The following is a 22,611-nucleotide window of genomic DNA, read 5'->3' on the forward strand; positions in this document are numbered from 1 at the left end:
TTGCACAATGTTCCCGTTGGTGTTTTTTATTGTAGAATACAATGCATAATTTTCATTCGTACACATAGAATAAACACATACCATTAGTTGTGTTCTGTTTTGTTGGTCAACAAATACGATCGATATCTAAGCTGAAATGATTGATATTCAGACTGTACTGTGATGATCAGCTCTTGTTACGCTCGCGCTTGAAATCTAGATGAAGTCGGCAGAGTTCCACAGTTCTGTGTTCACTCGTCTCTTATTTCTTCTTGACAGCCAGCAGGTTTGGAGCAGACACTTTAACTTTGCCTGGGATATTTCTGGATAGATCAGTATCCTGCAACACAGGATGATATCAGAGGGGATACAGTTTGTTGTTAAAAAACATAATAAAAAGGTATAATATAGTATATCGACATTTTTTATATAGAACGTATCTAAATGTACAATAAGTCATAGTATAGCACATTGAAAAAAAGTCATAAAAACATCACAGTATAGTATGGCATCAAATAAGCTATATTATAAATCATAGTATGTTGTAAATGTCACAAAAAAGTGTAGTCTGCTGTGTATGTCAAACAATTATAGTACGGGACTATATGTCAGAAATTGGCATTAAAAAAAAATTCCAGTTCGCTTCTTCACCTTGACACTGCGGAACAGATCTTTCTCTCTGGTTGAGGCATCTCTGGCTTTCATGAAGCTGAAAACTGCAGTGCGTGCAGCTGGTACAAACAAAGAATAACAATCATTTTTAAAGCATTCAGCAAAGGCTTTCTGAGTATTAGAACGGATCACTATTCTTACCTTTTCCTTTCTTCTGAGCACCTGGTGTCAATTTCACCTTGTGTCTGTGGTTAAAAAAAAAAAACGTATTCAGCCACCGCCAGCTTCCCTTTGTCTCTTATTAAACACCACCAGATTAATTGCACATACTTGTAGTTGGAAAGGGCAGTGTATGGAGCACAGACTGGCACAGCAAACAACAGCACGTCTTCAGGATGAGGCTGGCCCGACAGAGAGGTGAGCAGATCCTCTGCTTCCTGGGGCGGCACACAGGAAAACTAGAGGTAAACTAATGCAGTAGCGTGTAGCATTGTGGGGGAGCTATTCGCAGGAATCAAATATAATATTCATGAATAGGTTTTCATCATAATCACCTGAAACTAAGAATGAGCCCTTCACATCTACATAGGGAGCGGCTTCACAGAGTCTCCCGTGTTGCACCACTCTGGAAAGAGCCTTTCAAGTTCTCAATTGTGAGACTGCGGTAACGTGAGCCAGAGTATTGAAACCGTGGTTCTGCCATCTGACTTTGCATTCGGTGGCTCACGCTCACGCTACCGCAGGCTTGGGAGGGGAGGAGTGAGCGGAGGGGCAACCACACCACCAAATCCTGCACACCGTCCCTTAACAAACACTCATTTATCCCCCAAAATGTTCCACATCGTAGAGGGAATAATGGTTTCTTTCTATTAACTATAACAAGTATTTATTTATTCAAGTTTACATGAAGAGCCCACCTCTGCACCGGGGTTGTCCGGGTCCACATCATCTTCCTGAAGGACAGAACACCATTCAAAAGGGATTACAAAACATATACGATACGAAGGTAACTTTGTTAACATACAGTACATTTCAGACACTGGTATTGGATCTTCATTGTGTCACGTACCTTGTCCTCCTGTTCAGCAGGAGCTCCCTCCTCTCCAGGCGGTCTCTCCTCATCACCCTCCCCTGCTACGGTCTGCTCTGTTTTTTTAGCTGCAATCTCCTCATGACGAGGTTTCTGGGGTGGTTTCTGAGGGGCTGGTTTCCTGACTGGTTCGACTTTCCCCTTCCCCTTCTTTCCTTTCTTCCCCTTATCCTTCTCTTCCTTAGTGGAACCAGCTGACTGCGGAAGAAAAGCGTTTACACAGTTATTCATTGAGTCAGTCTCAAGGACTGTGCACATGACAACTATGTTGACCTGCGTTGCAGTTACTACTAAAAATGTTACAGCTGGTCGTGATGGCAGTGCCACTGGACAGCACATAGTAATGACTGCTTAGAGAGTCGTTTTTTCGATTCATCCTCACCCCGAGCAGCTGCATCATCAGCTCCCTGTCCTCTTCATCCTGGTCTTTGTACTTCTCTTTGATCTTCTTTAACTTGTTCTGCGGTGACAACAAGGGAAGATGTAAGCACAAAAACAATACAGATTGAAGTATAGGATCATTTAAGGTTCAAGATTGATCCTTCAAATAGACTCACTATGACATGTAACACAATAGGTAAGGTATTGTTAAAAGAACTGACACTGTATCCATTCATTTCGTGAGTGGTGATAAAAAAAAAATGACAGCCTTCAATTAGCTGCAGATTATGAAAAGAAAGATATGTTCCTACTCGTGCTTTTAATAATTATACTGGTGTGTCTCCTGATCTCATGTACATTTACTCTGGTTTTATTCATTTTTAATGTATGCTTTAGTCTGGGAATTTATTGATCTCTTCTCAGGAAAGATTTGCAAATTCATACTTGTACTGCTGAAGTTGTATCACTTTGTTTTCCATTTCAACCTGAGGACAGAACATCTTATCTTATCAAACTCCTCTCTTACCTTTTGACCTCTCTTCGGTTGCGGCTGGGAGGGACATCCTCCACCTTTGGATCCCTGCTCGACTGCTGATCCAGCGGACAAAATCTCAGTCTTCCCCTCAGTCGTCCCCTCAGTATTCTCCTCAGTCTTTCCCTCAGTCTTTCCCTCAGTATTCTCCTCAGTCGTCCCCTCAGTCGTCCCCTCAGTCTTTCCCTCAGTCGTCCCCTCAGTCGTCCCCTCAGTCTTCCCCTCAGTCGTCCCCTCAGTCTTCCCCTCAGTCGTCCCCTCAGTCTTCTCCTCAGCGTCGCAACCTTCCGGTTTCTGCTTCTTCTTCTTCTCTTCTCTAGTGGAAAAACAAAACAAAACCCTGACTGTATCAATGACTGGACGATTAGAAAGTTATTGATTAAATAAAGTCGACATAACGCCCGTTACGTTTTTTTTCTTAAACCAACCAAATGTCTCAACACTACCTGTTGCTGAAAGCCTCTCAGGTTTATGGTTACATGTTGAATATAAGTGAATGTATTTAATTACCTTCTTTGCTTGGCAGTCATGTGTTTCCTCCCCTGTGCGTCTACGTCAACCTGAAGAGAAATGAATGAATCAACATGAGTACGACTTGTTATGCCTTTATGCCGTCACCGAGATGAAACTGTTGTAACGTTACACGACCGCTAAAACGTTTGGGGTCTGAGAGGACTTCTCTATATTTTGTAATTGTATGTCATGCTTTTAGGTTGTAGACGGTCTTTACAAATATATGTTGTTTTGTATGAAGGGTTTGCTAAAAATAATATCGTGTTTTGTTCATGGGGAATAAAACGCTGAACAATTTTCAACCAGGCTGACAATTGAAAGGGCAGAAAGAGACGAAGATCCCTCTGAGCAACAGATGACTAAGAAGAGAAGAAATCACCCGGGATTTGAAAAGGAAACGGGAAGCTGAACATTAAAATGTGTGCAGATTTAACAGGTTCCTGTTTCAGTGTCAAGTGCACAACTATGCCTGTAACAAGCTGGAGTTAACAGACGTGCTGCTTAAAGTAAAGCTGTTCACAGAAATACAAGGTTAGTCCAGGGTTTTACCTGAGTGCTCCGTTCCTTTTTGAAGCCAGGGTTGTGAGCATTCCTAGAAATCAGGAGAGACACTTTGATGAAGTACCATTCATTGCTCTGTGCAATGATTGAACCATTAGGTTTGTGGAAAGGTGGGCAAGACCTTCTTATTCTTACAGTGTCAGCATTGTAATGGTAAGATTACCTGCTGGGCTGTAAATGAGACAGGGAGATGGTTGTATCCGGAAAGCTGAATTCTTCACTCTCCTCATTCTTCATCTCCGTTTCCTCCTCGCTGTCTTCCTCTCCACTCTGCTCTGCCTCCAGGTTGTCCTCCTCAGGAACAGCGGCCAGTTCTCCATTCACACCATCATTCCCCCCAACCACCTTCTTGATCATCTTTTCCACCCCTCCATCTCCTATCGCTCTTTCCTCACCCTGATCTTCATTACTGCTGTCATCACCTGCAAAGCAACAGCGTTAGCAACAACCCCCGATTGTAGTTGTTGCACATGCAGTAAATCCAGTCGTTGATGTTGTGTCTTGCTACCTATCAGCTCTTCTTCCTCCACGAACAGCTCGGCAGCTCTAGATGTGGCGTCCTGCATGTCCTCCTCTACGGTCTTCACTTTTCTCTCCCCGCGGTGCCGAAACACACTTTGCTCATCGACCTGCACAGAGACGAGCGTGAAACTTAATTGTTTGAAGACAAAGAATTAAACATGCACTCACAGCTCACGATGGTATTTACCTTGAAGAGAAATCCGAAGCCCATAATCAAGTACGAGGGGGGCAGAAAGTTTTTCTTTCCTGGAGAGAAATACGTCAAATGGTCCTCTGTTAGATGCCATCATGTGCAGTTACACTTCCCAGATGTTGCTCTGGTGCCTTAGAAAATGTATACACCTTAAATGTTAGTGTGTCATACCTCTGATCATGAAACTTCCAGTGGTCAGGTACTCTCCAGTGGGAGCCGTCTTAGAGACCTGAACACAGATGAAAGATATCACGCTAATTAATAATAAATAATGCCAATATTTCTACTATATCAATGTCATGATTTAAGCATTTTACTGCTTGTAGTTTTTCATTTCCCCATATCTGAAACATATGAAAATATTCTTTGCCTCTTGGCTTGTTTTCCCCCTAGCTTTAGAAACCCCTTTGTCATTTCATTTCATTAAACAAAATGAAAGTGTTCATTTCATTTCATTAAACGTATGGAACATGGTAGAGTACATCATTCCACATACATCATTTTGTCTAATTATAATGGCCACTGTCCGAGAAATACATTGTATTTTAGATACTACTTATGAGTACATAAAATGGTATCAGTAGTCATAGTAGTACAAATATTAATATTAATATATATATATATATATCTATCTCAATAAATAAACATGAAGAGCTGGCAAATTCAGTTGCCTGATATTGATGACTTACCTGATGATGATGAACCCACCAAGCGCTGGTGATGATCTTGGCATCCCAAGCAGCACTGTAGCACACAGACATGGTGCCAGCTTCTGTCAGGGTACGAGGAGCGATGGGGACCCCTGCAACAGGAAGATAGAGGGGCAGAGACAAAGTGGAACAAGTAAAAGTCAAGTATGTTCACAAACCATCAGGTGAAACAGTGGATGGAAATGCGCAGGTTTACCTGAGGGGTTTTTGATGACACAGCTAGTCGCTCCATGGAGGTCGGCATGAACATAAATATCACCTGACAGAGGAAAGGCACAAATGAGGGGATAAACCAGATCCATTTTGAAGCAACTTACTTTTTAAAAGGTAGGAGTATATAAGTTCATTCATTACCCGCACGGAGGTAGCGTTTGACAATTATCTCGTTCTGCTGCTGATCCCTTCCTGCGATGATGAGATAATTCTCTGAGCTGATGAACCACAAAAACTTCTCAAACCTGCCAAGAGAGGAAAAAAGGATGAGGTTGAGAGGATGAAAGGCTCCACTGCGAGTCATGTACATATAAAAAAAATATTGTATCCGAGTCTGACTATGTATTCGGCACATAATGGTGATGTGTTACTTACCAGTAGACTTTCCTGGCCTTCTGAATGGTGGTCACAGTCTGCACCTCTTTCAGTGTTTGCTGTGTTTTTTTCTCTGCAGATTTCATAGCCTTGAATGACATAAAAGTAAAAGAACATTTGACATGATACAGTATACAGTGGTTATGAACAATGATCCTTAGAAACACAAATACTTGCTTTGATCGTAACGATGTTACTTGCTGATCATACAATTATTTGTCACTAGGGGTGTCACGGATCACAAACCGCACGGTTCGGTTCGGATAATTTTTCGGATCAACAAAGAAAAGGGGAGGAGACAAATATAACTTTGCTTTCCATTTATTAATTGAAGAACCTCAAGAACACTTAAAGCAAAGAATTTTGGGCTATAGTCTTACATGAAAACAAAAATATTGAAGATGTCCAATTTGAAACAAAATGAAATAAATAAATAAAAATAATACATTCAAGAATTCTGTTAAGTTTAAGTGCAACATGAGGTATGTTGATATCCTCGTCCTTTCATCAATATTGAAAGAAAGAAACAGCCAGTGAGCTAGCTTCCACTGTTTACACTGAACTGAACTGCTCAGCAACAACTTGGGTCTGTGTTTACTTCCTGTCAGGTTATGCCATTCAAATACACAATGTTTACCATTACTGTGACATTATTTTCAAAAAGATGAGAATATCTCCATTGTCTGGGGAGAGGGTCGACCTTTCTGTGACTGGAATATTATTGGGCCTGTCTAGCTTCACTCTGATGCTTCTGTCAGCACCTGCCCCAGGTGTGTGTCTGTGTGACGCACACAGAGGGGGCGTGTCTACAGCACCTGCCCCAGGTGTGTGTCTGTGTGACGCACACAGAGGGGGCGTGTCTACAGCACCTGCCCCAGGTGTGTGTCTGTGTGACGCACACAGAGGGGGCGTGTCTACAGCACCGGACTAAGAATCACTCCGCCGTGGTGAAAGCAGTCTCTGCAGTCTTTTCCTTCTCATAGAGGTCTGGAACAGCTTCACACTGAAGTGGGTGCGTGAGTGGACGTCGTAGCGTGGCTCAAGCATTTTAACCAGATTTAGAAATCCTTTGTTTTCTACACCGGAGTGTCCCCGTCGCTGACATGCCCGATGTTTTGACGTTGTCATGTGTCTCTCTTTAAATAACGCCTACATACCGTAACGGTTTCGTCCACCACCCTCATCCGTCATTATACGTTACAGGGAAGACAAAATGTTCCCAAACTTGCGACTTAAATGACGCCGCGGCTTCCGACGTTCCTCCGCTCGCCATGACGTCACCGTTAAATGCTTCTAAGCTGCTCCGGTCACGTGAACACAGTACTGCTTTATATCTGTTCACTGACACTCTGCATTGATGTTCGGAGACTTGTTACTTGAAAAGGAACAGCAACAGTAGAACTTTACACACTATGATGATTACACTGTAAAAAAATAATAAAAATACTCGAGTGATCCCAACCGCTATTTGTCACCATAACTCTGAAACTGCAATAAAGCAGCTTTCTTACCTTGCCTACTGCTTCAATAGTTTTATGTTCTTTCTTTTCAGCACTGCGTTTGAAGTCATAGTACCTACAAATCACAGTGACAGGGTCCATCAGCTGTAAAAAACCACATAATGCTTAATTCTATGTCTAAAGGAATACATGTAAACCTACTTTTTGGCATTGGCATAAGCCGAGAGGCCAATATCCACATCTACTAACGTGGGCTTGTTCCTTTGCAACTTCTTGTTCTGTCCTTTGTCTTTATTTTTGTTTTTTTTCCCTTTCTCCTCCACCACATCTTTTTTCTCTTCCTCTTCCTGGTCTTCCTCAGAGATATATGGATTTCTAGAAGGACAAAGATATGCATGAGCCAAATGGTGGTACAATAATCAGAGCGGTCTGTGGGGACTCAAGTTTCTGTATCAGACGTTCTCACTTTAAAAGCATGGTGATATGGTTGGTCTGCAGCTTCAGGTCCTTGATGGCGCAGGCCACCGGGTCACCGGCATCTTGCGCCTCTTTGACGATAATGCCGATCTCAGTCCAGTCCACCTGATTCGCCAGAGCGCTGCGCACCACCTGCAGCGCCCGCTCTACCACAGGCAGGTTCATCTCCACCAGTTCACCCTTTATTCTGTCCACCTCCTGCAAATCACAAGACCAGATTTCATACATTTCAGCGATTTTGAGATGAAACGACTGAACTTCCATTTGGAAATTTCAGTTTATTCTTCTCAACAACACCAACATTAATGTTTCAGAAGTACATATAGGAAAGCAGGAGCCATTCTGTGCAGCATTTACAGCAGACGCACCTAAAAGTTGGCAGTAATACTGACCTGGGTTTGGTGCAAGGCCTCCAATCTCTGCTCGTGGTCCTTCTTAACATTGTCCAACTTCTTCAGAGCCTGTTTCTCCTGCTGCAAGGCCTTCATGTCAATCCTCTGACTCTCCATCTTAGAATAGAACTCATCCACTGCCTGAGTGAGAGGATCACATTGGATTTATAGAACATTCATGACAGAAGTATGACTTCCCATTGTAAAGAAGAAAGGATCAAATAAATAATAAATAAGCAGTCGTGCCAATGTTTACCTTATCAAAAGTATCAAACTCCAAATAGGGGCTCTTTGCATGCTGGGCGAAGAGGAATGGGTGGAATTCATCATATCTGAAAGTGGACATCATTGACATATATTAATTAACAATATTGAGAAAAAAAACTTGGGTATAGTCACACATTGTGTGTTAAAGAAAACCGGACATACGTGAGCAGTTCTTCACAGGGTTTGCCAGGAGTTAAGCTTGGTTTCTTGTCACTCTTTTGAATGATGTAGCCCTTGAATTAAACAGAGCAGAGACTTTGTGAATATCACAATCTATTACAGGATCGTCAAAGTAAAGGCCGCTAATGAAAGATCCCGTACTTTGCCACTGAAGTTTTCTGTTTTTTCCATATACGTTTCTGCAATCTGCAGGGCTTCCAGGATTTTAGGTGCAACTGAAAAAGCAGTCAGAACAAATACTGTATTTACAGAAAAATCTAATCGTAAAATAGAACCACTACATAAACCAGTAGCCTTCATTTCTCTACCACACCTGCATCTTGAGTGTCAACTTTGACAGAGCCCGGTAGTCCCGCCTCTATCAAACTGTGTTCTATCAGAGTGCCTCCATAGGCTGGAGGGGTGTTTGGAAAAGACACAAAACAAAGTTCAGTTTGGTCATTTACATGATCAAATATTTTTAGGACATTTCACCTCAAGTGTGTCTGTTTCAGGGCAACATTTCAGAACTGTTGCCTTGCTACTTACGAAGGTGAGGGTTCAGGACCTTTTTAACTTGCTCTCCACTTGTTGCTTTGCTGAGGATTTCAGTAAGTCTGCATAGAAAGTGATAGGATAACAATATGTTTCACTGGTAAATAAATAGTAATAAATGTTTATTGAATTCTGATGGAAGTCCATCTAGTACACAAACTCAACAAGTACGTATAAAGATGTAGTTACCGGTCTAAACTGAAGAGAGGTTCAGGGGGTCGGGCGCTCTCCACAGGGTACCGCTCTCTTACAGCAATCTTAACATCTTCTGCCTCTGCCTCTGCCTCTGCTGTACGAAACCTCAGCAGGTTCAGGATGGTGTACTCATGGTCTGTGAGAATGACGTTACCCTGAAGATGCAAATACACACACACACACAAACGCACGTATTAATGTCATGGTTCTGGATCCAGGCTGAGGAGATCAGAAGTTTGAAATATGCGTCTCACAATGTTTTCTCACCCTGTCATACAGTTCAATAATCAAGTGGTAGGCAGCCTCATCTGAGCCAAACTGGAGGTCAACAATCCTGTCAATCCCAAGCTGCTTAACCTGGGTCAACCGCCGTGACCTCAGGTGTTTTCGACACTACGGAGAAAGTTCAGTTTTATTACAACTAATACATAAATAAGCAAATACAGGAAAATCACAAAAACAGGAACCGTGTACTGATATTGACATATCAAATCTGTTTCGGGAGAGGAAAAAAAACATTTGTCTGGTTGATGTTCATCACACTGGACTTCAAGGAAACAATGGTTTGAATGAAATTCTCAGTGAAATCTCACTTGAATCATACATCTAAATATCATAAAAGCCTACAATATGGTGAAACATTAAACAGTAATGATTTTTGGTTGGTCAGTCTTAGTCAATGAACAAGATGTTCTTACTTTCATTGCAAAGCCCGAAGGCATCATGTTCTTGGGCCATTCAAAGTCTGTGGAGTGAATCCGAATCCCAGACTCAATCAGGAGAATAGCTTTGCAGTCAGGCCTGGGACAAAGACACGACACAGAGTTATCTGCCTGAAAGTGGTGGAATATACCCATACAAGTAAAGCACAAGTATATTTATTGAGTTCTGTACTTGAGTACAATTTTGAACACATGATACTTCACCTCCACTACATTTCTCAGGAAGGTACTGTACTTTTTACATCACATTTGTGACACATCAGATTACAAAGTACATGGTGAGCCAATGAATAACAGTGATTGCATAATTCCAACTTTTATTTTGAGAACGTCACTTGAATCCTGTTGTGAAAACACTTCCGTACTTAAAATGAATGAATGCAGCTTTCTTATGTGTAATAAATTCATATTTATATCGTGGTATTGCTGCTTTACTGAAGAGCTTTATGACATTGGACACACCATTACACTTAAACTTGTGGAGAAGGTTTTTTAAAACTGTGCTTACTTTTGCAGACGGATGAGATACGTCTTGTTGTCGATGTCATACACGTTGTTCACTCTCATGCCAATGTAGCTGTGAAAGAACAAATGCATGATCAACCTCTGTGGACACATTAACATGAACGCTTGTTAGCTTAGCCACTCGGCTGAGATTCATAACACGTATCACCTACTTAGCATTGATCTCGGCAATAACTGCCCTGATATCCAGGGTGGTGAATCTTGTTTTCATGGTGACCGAAGGGCTGACCACAATTAGAAACACTGAGAAAATTCACATTTCTAGCAGCTACACCAGCTAGGAAAACATGCAGGGAATTACTTCACATGCGCACAAATGACGAGTTTTTACGGAAGCCGGAGTGGAGCAAAAAGCGAGCAAGTCCACGCCTTTGCCACACACCAGACATGAGCGAATAGGATGAATTGATTGTGTGTGGGATACACTGGTACTTGGTAACTTCTATGCTATGACCTGAATGCAGTGGGCCGGTGGTGCTCTTGCAGGAACTGTTTCTAGATCTTTGTATGCTCATGGTAGGCTCTTTAGCATTTAAAGTGCATTAATGATGCACTACTCAAGCTGGCTTATTGGCGTAAAAAACAGGGCAAGCCTTCGAAATGCATGCAAAACACCACCTAACATGGATCGGAACAAAAGGGTGACGTTGAATGTGGACATGCAGAACAACAATCCGCAGCCCAATGGAAAGACATCCGACCTAACGGTCATGACCCACCTCTGGAAAAAAGGTAAGGGGGAAGGGGGTAAAAACATCGTCGCGTCAAATATCTGGGCCTGCAGCGAATAAAAGGCTTGACTGACATTTTTTTTTTAACATGGTTGTTGCTTTTAAACTCCATTGTTTTCCGCGGTTGGACGAGAGAGAGTGAAACATTCAAACCGGAGTTTCCCGTTTCCTCCTCAGGTCAGAGAGGAGGGCGAAGGCGTGCTCCGTTACCAAGGCGACGGTCAGCTAACAGGGCTATGCTAGCGGGGTTAGGCTAACACCCGTGTAGCCAGTTTTCGTGTCCTTTTGACACTCCGATACGCAAAAAAATCCCCCTACATTTGAAAACCGTTGACATGTCCTGTCCTGATACGCTATGTTATGAGTAATCGAGGTGCATGCGGCGGCTAAGACACAAAGGAATGCATTGTAAGTTGTGACCGAACGGCTGCGAGTAGCGTGATGATGACAGGTCTGACACACGACGGTCGTCCATCGTGGATGTTTCTCTTCAAAGATTTCTCTCTTATGTTTGTTAGCTGTTTAATCTTTGGAAGAGCTAGCTGGGACTTTATTGTGTATGCAAATAACTCAGAACATACGTGGTTTTGACATGACGTTATAGCCTTTGTAATTTTTTGTTTGTTTTATGCTTAGTTGTTTTTTTTGTGGCGGAGTCTTAACTAATATTTGGGAGCTAACGCTAGTTGTTACCCAAAATGGTGAACATGAACAACAATATGTCAGACAAAATATGGACCATTTATACATTAGTCATATTTTGATTGTGTATTCATGCTTACCTTTCCCTTTTATCAGTAATTTTAGCTTTGTTTTTGTTTTTATTTGTGCAGGCTACAAAACAATCAAGAAAATTGGGGAAGGCACATTTTCAGAGGTGTTGAAAACTCAGAGCCTGAAAGATGGGAAGTTCTACGCATGTAAAACCATGAAGCAGACAATTAACAGGTATGTATACTGCAACATGTCCTGTACATAGGCGATCATTGGGGCATTTTACCATACTCTATTGTAACAGTCAGAAGATTGACACCCCCTGTGCTTTAAGTGTCCTATTAGACGCCTTTCAACTTGTAGTGATGAGGTCACAATAGATGTCTCTGGTTGAAATTTGAGTTGTCAGTGCACTGGTTTTTAACATTGACTTTGCAATTTAAACATGCCATTTTTCTTTCTTGTGTAAATTGTTACATTGTCCATTTACAGTGCAGCAGTTATTTTTCTTTACAATTAACAATGTTGCATGTTTACACCTGTCAAATTAAAAGCGCAAATGTCATCTGTTCTCGGTCATCAAGTCTGGAGCAGGCCAACAATCTGCGGGAAGTCCAGGCAATGAAGAGACTGAGCCCACATGCAAATATCATCGAGCTACATGAACTGATTTTGTGAGTACTAGAGTGTTGTCTATCATAAAGTTATTTTATTGCCTCAACCTAGTTTCATGTGGCGCGGCATATTAATCTAACACAATGTTTCAGTGACAAAGAAACTGGAACTGTGTCTTTGATTTGTGAGCTGATGGAGATGAACATCTATGAGTTCATACAAGGTAAGTCTGCAAGTATTAACAAGTGCAATAAATAATTATAAGGATGAACGGGAACTTGAAGATGTACTTGTACAGGGGTTCTGTAAACTGTTGGGTAAATGATGGGCTTATATCGCTTCTTCATCCGTTACAGGAAGACAAACACCACTGCCTGATAATACAATAAAGAACTACATGTACCAGCTTTGCAAATCACTTGAACATATGCACAGGTAGTTATGAAAAAACTTCAGTTCACCTTAAACAGTAAACAAAAACACAACATTAACTCTTTTCTTTCTGTTTACAGCTGTGGGATTTTTCACAGAGATGTGAAGCCAGAAAACATTCTCATCAAAGTGAGATGCATGATTATCACAATTTGCTTTAACAGTGGTAAAAATATATATTTCATACACGTTTCAAAAAATGAATTTGTACAAATTGCAGCAAAACGGTCTGAAGCTTGGCGACTTCGGCTCATGTCGGAGCGTGTACTCCAAGCCCCCGCATACAGAGTACATCTCCACACGCTGGTACAGAGCCCCAGAGTGCCTCCTCACTGATGGCTACTATGGCTTAAAGATGGACATGTGGAGTGCTGGCTGTGTCTTCTTTGAGATCATGAGGTATGTCTGAAAGGGAAGGGCACAACATCTCATCTGTAATACCCATAGAACAACCGTTAATGAGTTAATGAGACAGGATAGGAATACTCTGAGGTTATACACAGTCATCTCACAGAGTGGTCCTTGATTACATGTGTAATTACAATGTTACTAATGTCTGCGTATAGTTGTCCTTCGCTCTATTTGATCGATCCTGTCTGCCACCAGAGGCATGAACAAATGTCAAACAAATGCTATGTAAATAGCTTTGTTGTGGCAGTCAGATACTTGGGGGCGACCATGGCTCATGGGGTAGAGAGGGTCGTTCGGCGTCCGCAAGGTTGGCGGTTCGATCCTTGGTCACTACATGTTCTGTGCCGCAGTGTTCCTGAGCAAGATACTAAACTCCCGACTGCTCCCTGGGCACCTGTCATTGCCAGCCCACTGCTTGCCTACATAGGGATGGGTCAAATTTCGTGTATGTGTAAATGTATATGACAATAAAAATGGTTTGTTCTTCTTGTATGTTTCAGTTTGAGTCCCCTCTTCCCGGGAACCAATGAGTTGGACCAGGTTGCCAAGATCCATGACGTGTTGGGGACACCGGATCAAAGTATCCTCCAAAAGTTAAAGCAGTAGGTGTTCCTCCTAGAAATGTGTTGTTTGAAGCGTCTTTGTGACAGAAATTGTGAATATAATTCGTCATGTGCTGAGAACACAAAGTCTTATCTTGGTTTCTTGTTTGTCTGGCAGGTCTAGAGCGATACAATTCGACTTCCCCCCTAAAAAAGGCAGCGGTATCTCCCGGTTAGTCCCTCGCTGCCCGGCTCCAGCTCTGTCACTCCTCTATCAGATGCTCGCCTATGACCCCGATGAACGCATTACTGCAGAAACAGCTCTGCGGCACACGTACTTTAGGGAAATCAGGTAAACCAAAATCAATGAATCACCTCACAACTTATTAAATAACATTTAGATGATACAATTGCCAGGTTTGCTGGTTAGACACACTGGAGACAAATAACTTTCATTTCAAATACTCATATCCTGTCATTCGTAATAGAAATCTTGCTTGCTTTCTTCTCAGGCTGGCAGAGAAGAAAGCCGAGACTTTTCAGAGAGTGTCTGGGACTATGGATGGACTAGAGAGTGGCGGGAAGCACAACTCCTTAGACCACATCTGGCGCCCAGCCAGACTTGGCAAACAGCTGAGGGGACGACACACAAGGCAAACCCCTTTAATAAGCGTAAGTCCAACGTTCATGTCAGCTGAAGTGAAATGTCCAAAGTCCCATGAGTCCAAATGAATATGAATACAACTGGTACCATCAGATACTTCCTCCCTCTCCAGCACAACATGAAACACGTAGCGGAGCCCCTAATCCGACGGAACGTCCCTCGTATTCCTACAGAGCTACCCAAGATCAACATGGTTGTGCCTGGACCTCAGATCTCCTTCCCGGTCTCCACTATGCCCGCATTTACCGTCACCCACCGAGGCACTCTGCCAACCATCACGTCGAAAAAGTGCCAGTCGCGGTTGGTAAAGGTAAACACAGGAGTGCTACACAGACATCAGACTTTTAACATTTGAATCAGCCGACAGGTTTGTCTTGCATATCAGATGTTTTAAAAATGCAAGAGGTACGTCACATTAATATAACTAAACAAGTACCTTCATAGTGCTTTCTTTAAGGGCTTTTCTTCTCTTGACAGCCCCGGGATGAGTCCCACCGTGCAGCTTTGAAGACTTTCTACATTCCACCTCTGGATAGGAAACATGGAGGCTACTGAGAATCAAAAACACTTCCATTGTATTATTAAAAATGTCCTCTTACAACTGGATAGACCTTTACTGTTAAACAAATTGTCGAGAGGACAATGTTTGGACGGGCCGGATGTTGAAATCTATGAAGCAACACAAAAATGACGAAAAATGCAACAAAGACCGCCATGCCTGTCATATCACCAGATATCACACTGTTCAACCCTCACTGCAATGGAGTCAATGTAATATCTACACAAACAAACAGTCTGTAATATAACGTTGGACTGAGAGTGTGTAGTTTAGTTATCACCTCAGTTTTACTTGACCTAGTCAGGTGTTACATGTTTACAACGGTTAAGAAATATACTTCAATCTGAGCCTATTACACAAGCTAAGCAATAACATATGACACGTGGAAAGACATTTACCATTGTGCGTGTCTTTTTTTTGTGGTTTCTGAATGAAATGGAACATATTTGATGAGTAACATGGTCAACTTCCTGGACAACAGGGTGCCTTTAAGTTGTCACAACCCTTGGACTTGTTCTGGTTGTCTCGTCTTTGACAACTTTGAATCAGAAATGATAAATTAGCTAATAAATCACAACAGAACAAATGTCAACAAACTGAACGACACATTTAATTAAAACATTAAAAGTATTCACCAGGTTTTTAAAATAAATATTAAGTGGATTCGAAGTTGTAGAGCAATAAACATGATAAAGCAAGGGTGGGGATGAATACTTTTCCTAGGCACTGTTTACTGGTGATAGTCTCTTTCCAAATGCTGCGAATGAACTCCTCGGGACAAAGCGTTCTGAGCCACATTGCCTTTGGAGAAGTAATTTAAAGGCACATTGAACTGTAATGTAAATAAACAGCTAAAAAGATTTGGAACAGTCAAGGAAAAATAACTTTCCTTTTAAATGAATTATGTATGTGATCTGTATTTTATATGGCCTTAATAAGAGTCCTAAAAAAAAGAAGTTTTTGTTTAGAATGTAGCTCAGCCAGTTACTCCAATTGAAGCATTGTGGCTTTAAAAGAAGTACCTTCTAATCCAGAGCTGAGAGCTCAGTGAAGTGGACTGACTCCGCCTGCACTTTATTATGTTGGTTATTGTGAAGGATTACCAGATTTAAAAAAAAGTGACGTGTCATTTGTATGATGTAATCATTAAGGTGGGACAACCTCCTGAAACAAACATGTTACAGGTCAATGAAGTCTTCATGGCATAAAAAAAATGATTGACAAAAAAATTAAGTCCATTAATACAATAGTGTCAAACAGTAAAGAGCCATCGGTTGATGTTTCTTAACTGACCTCTTTCATCTGGCTTTTGTTACATTTCTTTTAAGACAATCTGAGACATAATGCAAGTTTGTATCAGTTTTGAGATTCAATCGTTGCTTCAAAGACTCCATACTTCACAGCTCCTTCCTTGACAATGTCAGCGATTTCCACACCAGAAAGCATGACAGCTTTGTTATGTAAATACAGTACATGTGGGTGAACAAAAAAAAGGAACAGAAAACAGTGTATTCAAGATTATTTTAATATTATTAATATGTATACTTTAGGCTTTAGAAATATAACTATCAATGACAAAACTTCCACCGGAGTAATGGTAGTTTGCTTAGTGCCCCATCAAATCAATTAATTACAATATGCACATTATGATACACAGCAGATAATATTGAAATAAATGCTCAACAGATAAAGGTTTTAATCATTTGTCTTCACCTACTGTTATTAGCCATCTGTGAGTTCTGAGCACACAAAATGTAAAGCAATTTCCTTCTAATAAACTAAATTAAGTGCAAACATTTGTTTTTCTTTAAAAAAGACTATGATTGCAGCATCCAACTTTATAGATTCAGATTTAAAGACGGAGGATGATGAAGCCCAGTGCAACAAGGCAGTCCTCAACCCTCGTTTTTTTGTTCCATTAGAGAAGTTATAAAAACAAACAATAACAAAATCAGTGCAAAGTTGTTGATGGTGAGATTATCCTCAAGGAAAGACAGAAGGGGTGGGTGAATGTGGATGGATGCAAACATTTTCAGATGCTTACGCACTTGGTCGTAAAAGGATAGTTCATCCAAAAATCAGTCGGTAACATAACCCTGAGCCAGGACTGGGCTACACCATAAGGTTAACAGAGGTTTAAGAGTACACACAGATTATGAAAATGACATGAACTATCCCTTTAACCTCAAGACACAATTATCTGGTTCACATCAAACAAAGCAACGCTGCATTTCCAGAGGGGACAAACAGTCTGATGTGATTTGAAATGAAAGAATCTAAAATGTGTTAAAACTCCAGAGAACAATAGTACATTAGCGCAACAGTCCACAATTGCACCACACGTTTTCTTGCTTCATTCCTCCTCTAGGTCAAGTGAGTGATAACCAAAACAAACAAAAAGAAAAACAGAAAAGCCATCAACAAAATCGGCAGGGGGGGGGGGGGGGGGGAAGGGGAGGGTTATAAAAGAAAAAAGGAAAACTTGCAATGCTTGCAGGGTGAAGAGCAGCATCAGACTCTGGGTTGCAGGGTTCTTTAGCAGCAGAAATATTGTGGCTATACTACTGTTCCACTGGGAGAGCTGGCTTGGTTTTGGGATGACAATAAACCCTGGAAAAAGGAAAACAAGGAGATTTGCATTGGGAAAGTTGACACACTATAGCTAAAATAAAAAAAATCAAGCAACATTAGCTTATCAAAACTCAGCCTCTTCTTTCCACATCCCGGTCCCCTGCATTTCAAAAGGCTGTGCAGAGCAGTCAAAGTGGAGGCCGAGTACACGGTGTAAAGACTCTTTGAAAGGTCTGCTTGATCAAGGCACTTCTACTGTACAGGACCAGACTATCAACTGGTTTGTCCAGACCTTCGAGGGAAGTTTCTGTCCTTTTCTTTTTTCAGGGCAAACCGTTCAGCATTACATTGTATTGCACTTCAGCTATTAACCACAAACAGTTAGGTTTGTTTGAACTTCTTTCCTATTAGTGAACTCTTAACTCTACTTTTATTATATTAAGTGGTTATCCAAATGTATTCCCACTGTGTCGCACCATAATTTACAGCTGCTGGTGTACTCCTCAATATCATGACATTGTCTGTGTCCTGTTTGAGGACAGACTACCTGTTAATGTAACAATCTCTCTTGACTAACTCGCCTTCAGACTGCCTGTGTGTTCCAAATCCAGACTATCATGTGCCTCGTTCCAACAAAGTCTCTCAAAACAGACAAAAAGGGAAGTATAAAGGGGAGTATACACGTTAAAGCTGTAAGCATGTGAGGAACTGCAGAGATTCTTTGGGCAAATACACAGCATTTTGCATTAAAAGCTGAAATGTGAAAGTGTATGCAGATGACTTCTTGGCTGTGCTGCTATGCATTGTGGGATGATTATGATGAACCAATGAACACACTTCATATGGATTAACATATTTTTTCCTCATGACAGGTCTACACAGGAAATCCTCCTTATCAGAGTGTATTATATAACCAGACTATTTCCATAGCAGTGGATAGACTGAGGCATAATGGGTCTTTCATTGGAAAGCAAAGCAGATGTACATTAAACAAGTCTGATATGTTACTCGCCTGCCTGCAGAGATTGACAATGCAACTTATAAAAGCTAAAAATGCTATTCCAAATATATTTGATGCTTTCAGAATATGTCTTGCTATTAGTTAGTTACAGCCCATCAACTGACTTAAGGACAGCTTAAGCTTGAAAGACACTTTTTCCCCCACACATTTCCTACATTAAAAAGAACTTACCACTTTGCCTGGCCTCGCCCATGTGCAAATAAATCCCTCCTGACAAGCAGTCACTAAACAGTCCTCTAAAAATATGAGTACAGTCAGTCTCTCGTGTGCTATCTTTTTACAGATGAGGGGCTCAAGGAGGGGCACGTCCTCCATGCGCAGGCACAGCAGTGTGCCCAGAGTCTTAGCGGGGTCCGTTTTGGTCAGCAGGTTGAGCTTGTCGCTGCTCTTGCTGCTGATGTGACCCATGCTGTGGTTGCGTTTGTGGTCCTTCTCGTGGTGGCGTTCCTTCCGGTCGTGGAGTGACAGCGTGGCAAACTTACTCACACCGGTAGCAATGGCACTGTCCATAATACCACTGCCGATGCCGCCGCCGCCACCACTGCCGGCCTTGTTGGTATTGTTTGCCGTTGTTGTTGTGGTGCTGGCTGAATGGGGTAGGCTGTTGGAGCGTGGTAATGCAGTAGAGAGGGAGGTAATGCCGGGAGTAGTGGCACCACTGTTGTTTCCATTAGTGGTGTTACTAGAGGTGTTAGTGATTATTGTAGCACCCGCAGGGGGGCTGGTAGCATTCATCACGTTAGTGTGTGTCCGTGTCCGTGAGAGAGGAAGATGGGGGAAAAGGATGTCCTCGGTGAGGTCCCATAGGCACAGCTGAGTGTCCTGGCCCACTGAGCCAAACCTGTACGTGACACTAACAGGCCGGCTGTCCGTGGAGTTGCGCTTGGAGAGTCGAGACTGCGTACTGTTGGCCCGGTCTCGTCCAAAGTGTATCATCTGATCTTGGAAGTCCTCGTCGCTGCCACTGAACTCCATTGGGTCACTCTCCTCCACGCTGGTGGTGTAGTGGTCAAACGCCACCACGCTAACCCATGACTTGTGCCCGTGACCTCGGGCAATGACTCTGCAGTCCAAAAACGACCACACGGTCACTAAATCGTCCTCTCCGCCCGCAACTATGTACTTTCCGTCGGGGCTCCAGCACACGCACAACAAGCCGCCAAAGTAGCTCTTCATGGTGCCGTGAAGCTCGACCGCGTCGAAGTTGAAGACTCGTAGGAAGCCATCTTGGCTGACACAGGCGAGGAACTTCCCATCTGGAGAGAAGGCGAACTCGTTCAGAGCCCCCTCGCCCACTGTCCATTTAAGGAGAGGGTTCCGCGTGGATTTACTCTTACAGGTGTGTACAGAGTAGTTCTCTCCCTGTTTCAGCAGCTGGTAGTGTGGCGCCGTGGTGCCGCAAGTATGCTCCATGTTGTACAGGTACATATTCCCGCTGGCGTGAGAGACCAGGAACAGGCTCTCAGAACCTGGCACCCATTTCACACAGGTTACTCTGGTCTTATCGATTAGTCTCTGGCAGGAGAGGGGGAGGCAGTTGAGAGGCAGTTGGCAGGAGAGAGTGGAGGGAGAAAAAGAAATATCAGCAAAGTATCATCAAGAAAACTATGTTGAAAGTTAATTTGTTGAGTGGGATTTGACAGGATGCAACAAAAACAAATACGCTTTCACCTGCAATGGCAGACAAAAATATGCAGATCTCTATCTGTGACATTCCCTCTCCTCACTCACTCACAACTCTTGTTAATCTAACCTCCGTCCCTCAAGTCACCTACCTCCTCATTGAAGAGCTTGCTGGTCTCCTTCTTGATAGGGTCAATGAGCTGTACCTGTCCGGCAGAAAAACCCACCAGCAAGGACACACTTTCGGCTGTGGCCGTGAGGTGGTTGAAGTCATGACAGGTGGGCTGTGTTCCCTTGTAGATGCGCTTGTCTATGGGTTTGCTCAAGTCAGCAGCCTGAGGAGAGAAAGCGTGAATGCACATTCTTAAAATGTCTAAAATGACTTAACTTTGTTGCATGACAAAGGCTGAAGGGACAATGTTAATTCAAGTCGGTCAAAGTTTTCTTAAGTCGAGCATCTTGCAACCACAATTTACAAGAAGTGATATCTGAACTCAAAATAGTTCTGTACGTCCTTTAGCAACACATCAAATAGCCGACAGTCACTGAGCAAAAAGAGGAAGGACTCAAGTATAGAGGTATGCTTTTCTCTGTAGATGATCGATGTTAGTAATCATTCTGCATGATGAACAGTTTGTTTTTTAATGTCAGGTAAACATTATTTTACTGCAGTGAACACACCATGGGTATATACAGCAGATAACCAGCATAATAACGGTTCCATTAGTTAATGATTGACAGTTAAACTACTGGAATAATTGAAAAATGCATTGAAGATAATGAGTCAGTGGTTAGATGAGACATTGAGTGGTTCTGTCTCGCCTCAAGAGTGACCAAATGTCAAACCATGTCTTATAAGTATTTAAAAATCAAGACTACAGTCATAAGCAAATCTCTTATGACAAAGTACAGTATGCATGATATCAAGACAGTGCTTTGATGGTTAACAATATCAGCAAAAAGGTTAGATAATAAGCCTACGTCAAGAGTGGTGAAGGATACTTCGAAGTAAGAAGGTAAAGAAAATAAACATCAAGAAAATAAACAGGTCGATGTGATCTGATAGTTTTTACATGAGAGGAAAAAACAAACATGTAGCCATGTATCTGCACCACACAATTGTGTATTTTACTACAAATTGTGTTCTACAAATTCTGTAATTTTTCTAACTTATGTTAGTTCAGCCTTCAGCCAGTGAAACACATGACATGCTTCAGTGCGAATAATTATAACGCAATGACGCATTCATTCAAGTTAGAAATCAGAAGATTCCTGTCAACTTGTGATGTCAGCTGTTAGCTGAACCCACTTGATGTCGGGTTAGTGGCAAAACATATATGACTGCTTTGTGATTTATTGTTCTTGTTGAATGCAACTTGGGGCAGCAACAGCTGATATCCACCTTGTTATCTCTTTTGGCATATTTCTCGTCAGCATTTCCCTACAAGCAGAGCAAGCTAAGCGCCATTAATTAGTCAAAGGGTGACGTGCCAAAACGACTGGTCAGACACTGAATCGGCAGCATTGAGATTTGTCGATACCTGTCAGTCAAAAGGCGTCGACAGGTGTTACGGGTGGCACCGTACGAACTGTCATCACAAACTAACGCTATAACGTTAACCGTTACAGCAGCAATGACAACCCTGACAACTTAAATCAAATCAAAAGGTCAACTATAGATTGGGGACAGAAATTAGCCCCCTGGCCTCGGGACTAAGTTAGCCGCTAACGTTAGCTTAGTTGCGTTGGCTAACGTTAGATTCATCGTAGCATTAAGCTAACTAGCTGCGAGCTAATTTCAAAGTCAATCGCCTGTCAAGAGTTATTTAACACATCCAACACAAGCCCGACGTTCAGCTAACAGCTAGGGCAGCAGAGGTGGGGTTTTTTACATGCAGTATCACGGGTTTTCGTTGACATTAGCCGCGGTAGCACGCTACCTTTCTAACGCCTTTGTAGATGTAGAAGTAGAGCTCACGGCCCACATTGAAACAGATCCGGTCGCCGTTGCCCGACTGGTCGTTGACGTTCACGAAGGAGACCTTGACGGGGTTAGAGCCTTGCGAGTTAAAAGGCACCCTGTTAGGACGGCTGTATTCGGAGTGAGTGAGGAGTTTATAGACGCCTTCCCGAGTGGTGAACTGAGTTTTAATTTCGTTCATCTCCTTCCCTCCTCCCTCCGTCGCCATCTTTGAAATTAACATTCATCCCTCTCCCCCAGGCCGGATCTTACAGACGGTGGGGGGAACGGGCCATGGAGCGGACTCTCCTGGTCCCCCAACTGGTTCACCGGGG

The 22,611-nt window shown here is 42.3% G+C and overlaps 3 protein-coding genes across 3 annotated transcripts; 1 reads left to right on the forward strand and 2 right to left on the reverse strand.

Moving 5' to 3' along the window:
• Positions 1 to 180: 180 nt before the first annotated feature.
• nemf (nuclear export mediator factor) lies at positions 181 to 10,733 on the reverse strand. The gene is made up of 32 exons (XM_079287157.1): positions 10,586 to 10,733; positions 10,417 to 10,485; positions 9,885 to 9,987; positions 9,454 to 9,579; positions 9,181 to 9,341; positions 8,986 to 9,053; positions 8,771 to 8,851; positions 8,599 to 8,672; positions 8,440 to 8,510; positions 8,267 to 8,342; positions 8,011 to 8,151; positions 7,608 to 7,816; positions 7,343 to 7,516; positions 7,193 to 7,256; positions 5,682 to 5,770; positions 5,448 to 5,551; positions 5,290 to 5,352; positions 5,073 to 5,185; positions 4,555 to 4,612; positions 4,378 to 4,436; positions 4,177 to 4,297; positions 3,832 to 4,090; positions 3,657 to 3,699; positions 3,105 to 3,154; positions 2,589 to 2,910; positions 2,064 to 2,141; positions 1,661 to 1,879; positions 1,509 to 1,544; positions 922 to 1,028; positions 793 to 836; positions 631 to 710; positions 181 to 319 (listed from the first exon to the last, which is right to left on the reverse strand). Exons 1-32 carry the CDS (start codon positions 10,642 to 10,644, stop codon positions 242 to 244), a joined length of 3,399 nt encoding a protein of 1,132 aa, XP_079143283.1. The 5' UTR covers positions 10,645 to 10,733; the 3' UTR covers positions 181 to 241.
• Positions 10,734 to 10,918: 185 nt separating this feature from the next.
• On the forward strand, positions 10,919 to 16,163 carry mok (MOK protein kinase). Its single transcript, XM_079287095.1, has 12 exons — positions 10,919 to 11,165; positions 11,998 to 12,112; positions 12,463 to 12,552; positions 12,646 to 12,716; positions 12,850 to 12,928; positions 13,006 to 13,054; positions 13,146 to 13,324; positions 13,837 to 13,938; positions 14,057 to 14,230; positions 14,391 to 14,550; positions 14,655 to 14,852; positions 15,020 to 16,163. The coding sequence occupies exons 1-12, from the start codon at positions 10,979 to 10,981 to the stop codon at positions 15,095 to 15,097; spliced, it is 1,482 nt and encodes a 493-aa protein (XP_079143221.1). The 5' UTR covers positions 10,919 to 10,978; the 3' UTR covers positions 15,098 to 16,163.
• A 352-nt stretch (positions 16,164 to 16,515) lies between these two features.
• Positions 16,516 to 22,520, reverse strand: wdr20a (WD repeat domain 20a; the record flags this gene model as incomplete). Its single annotated transcript, XM_079287232.1, has 4 exons — positions 16,516 to 17,711; positions 18,865 to 20,208; positions 20,469 to 20,651; positions 22,257 to 22,520. 4 exons carry the CDS (start codon positions 22,518 to 22,520, stop codon positions 17,658 to 17,660), a joined length of 1,845 nt encoding a protein of 614 aa, XP_079143358.1. The 3' UTR covers positions 16,516 to 17,657.
• Positions 22,521 to 22,611: the final 91 nt, after the last annotated feature.

Source organism: Melanostigma gelatinosum (genome assembly GCF_949748355.1).
Source record: "Melanostigma gelatinosum genome assembly, chromosome: 16".
Taxonomy (NCBI): Eukaryota; Metazoa; Chordata; class Actinopteri; order Perciformes; family Zoarcidae; genus Melanostigma; species Melanostigma gelatinosum.

Excerpts from the sequence above, each read along its gene's own strand:
- nemf (XM_079287157.1), bottom strand. The coding sequence starts at position 10,644 with ATGAAAACAAGATTCACCACCCTGGATATCAGGGCAGTTATTGCCGAG. Across the intron at positions 4,613-5,072 it reads GGTGGGTTCATCATCATCAG|GTCTCTAAGACGGCTCCCAC; the intron begins GTAAGTCATCAA and ends ATCTGTGTTCAG. Across the intron at positions 4,298-4,377 it reads GCTTCGGATTTCTCTTCAAG|GTCGATGAGCAAAGTGTGTT; the intron begins GTAAATACCATC and ends GTCTCTGTGCAG.
- mok (XM_079287095.1), top strand. The coding sequence starts at position 10,979 with ATGATGCACTACTCAAGCTGGCTTATTGGCGTAAAAAACAGGGCAAGC. Across the intron at positions 12,553-12,645 it reads GAGCTACATGAACTGATTTT|TGACAAAGAAACTGGAACTG; the intron begins GTGAGTACTAGA and ends ACAATGTTTCAG. Across the intron at positions 14,551-14,654 it reads GGCAAACCCCTTTAATAAGC|CACAACATGAAACACGTAGC; the intron begins GTAAGTCCAACG and ends CTCCCTCTCCAG.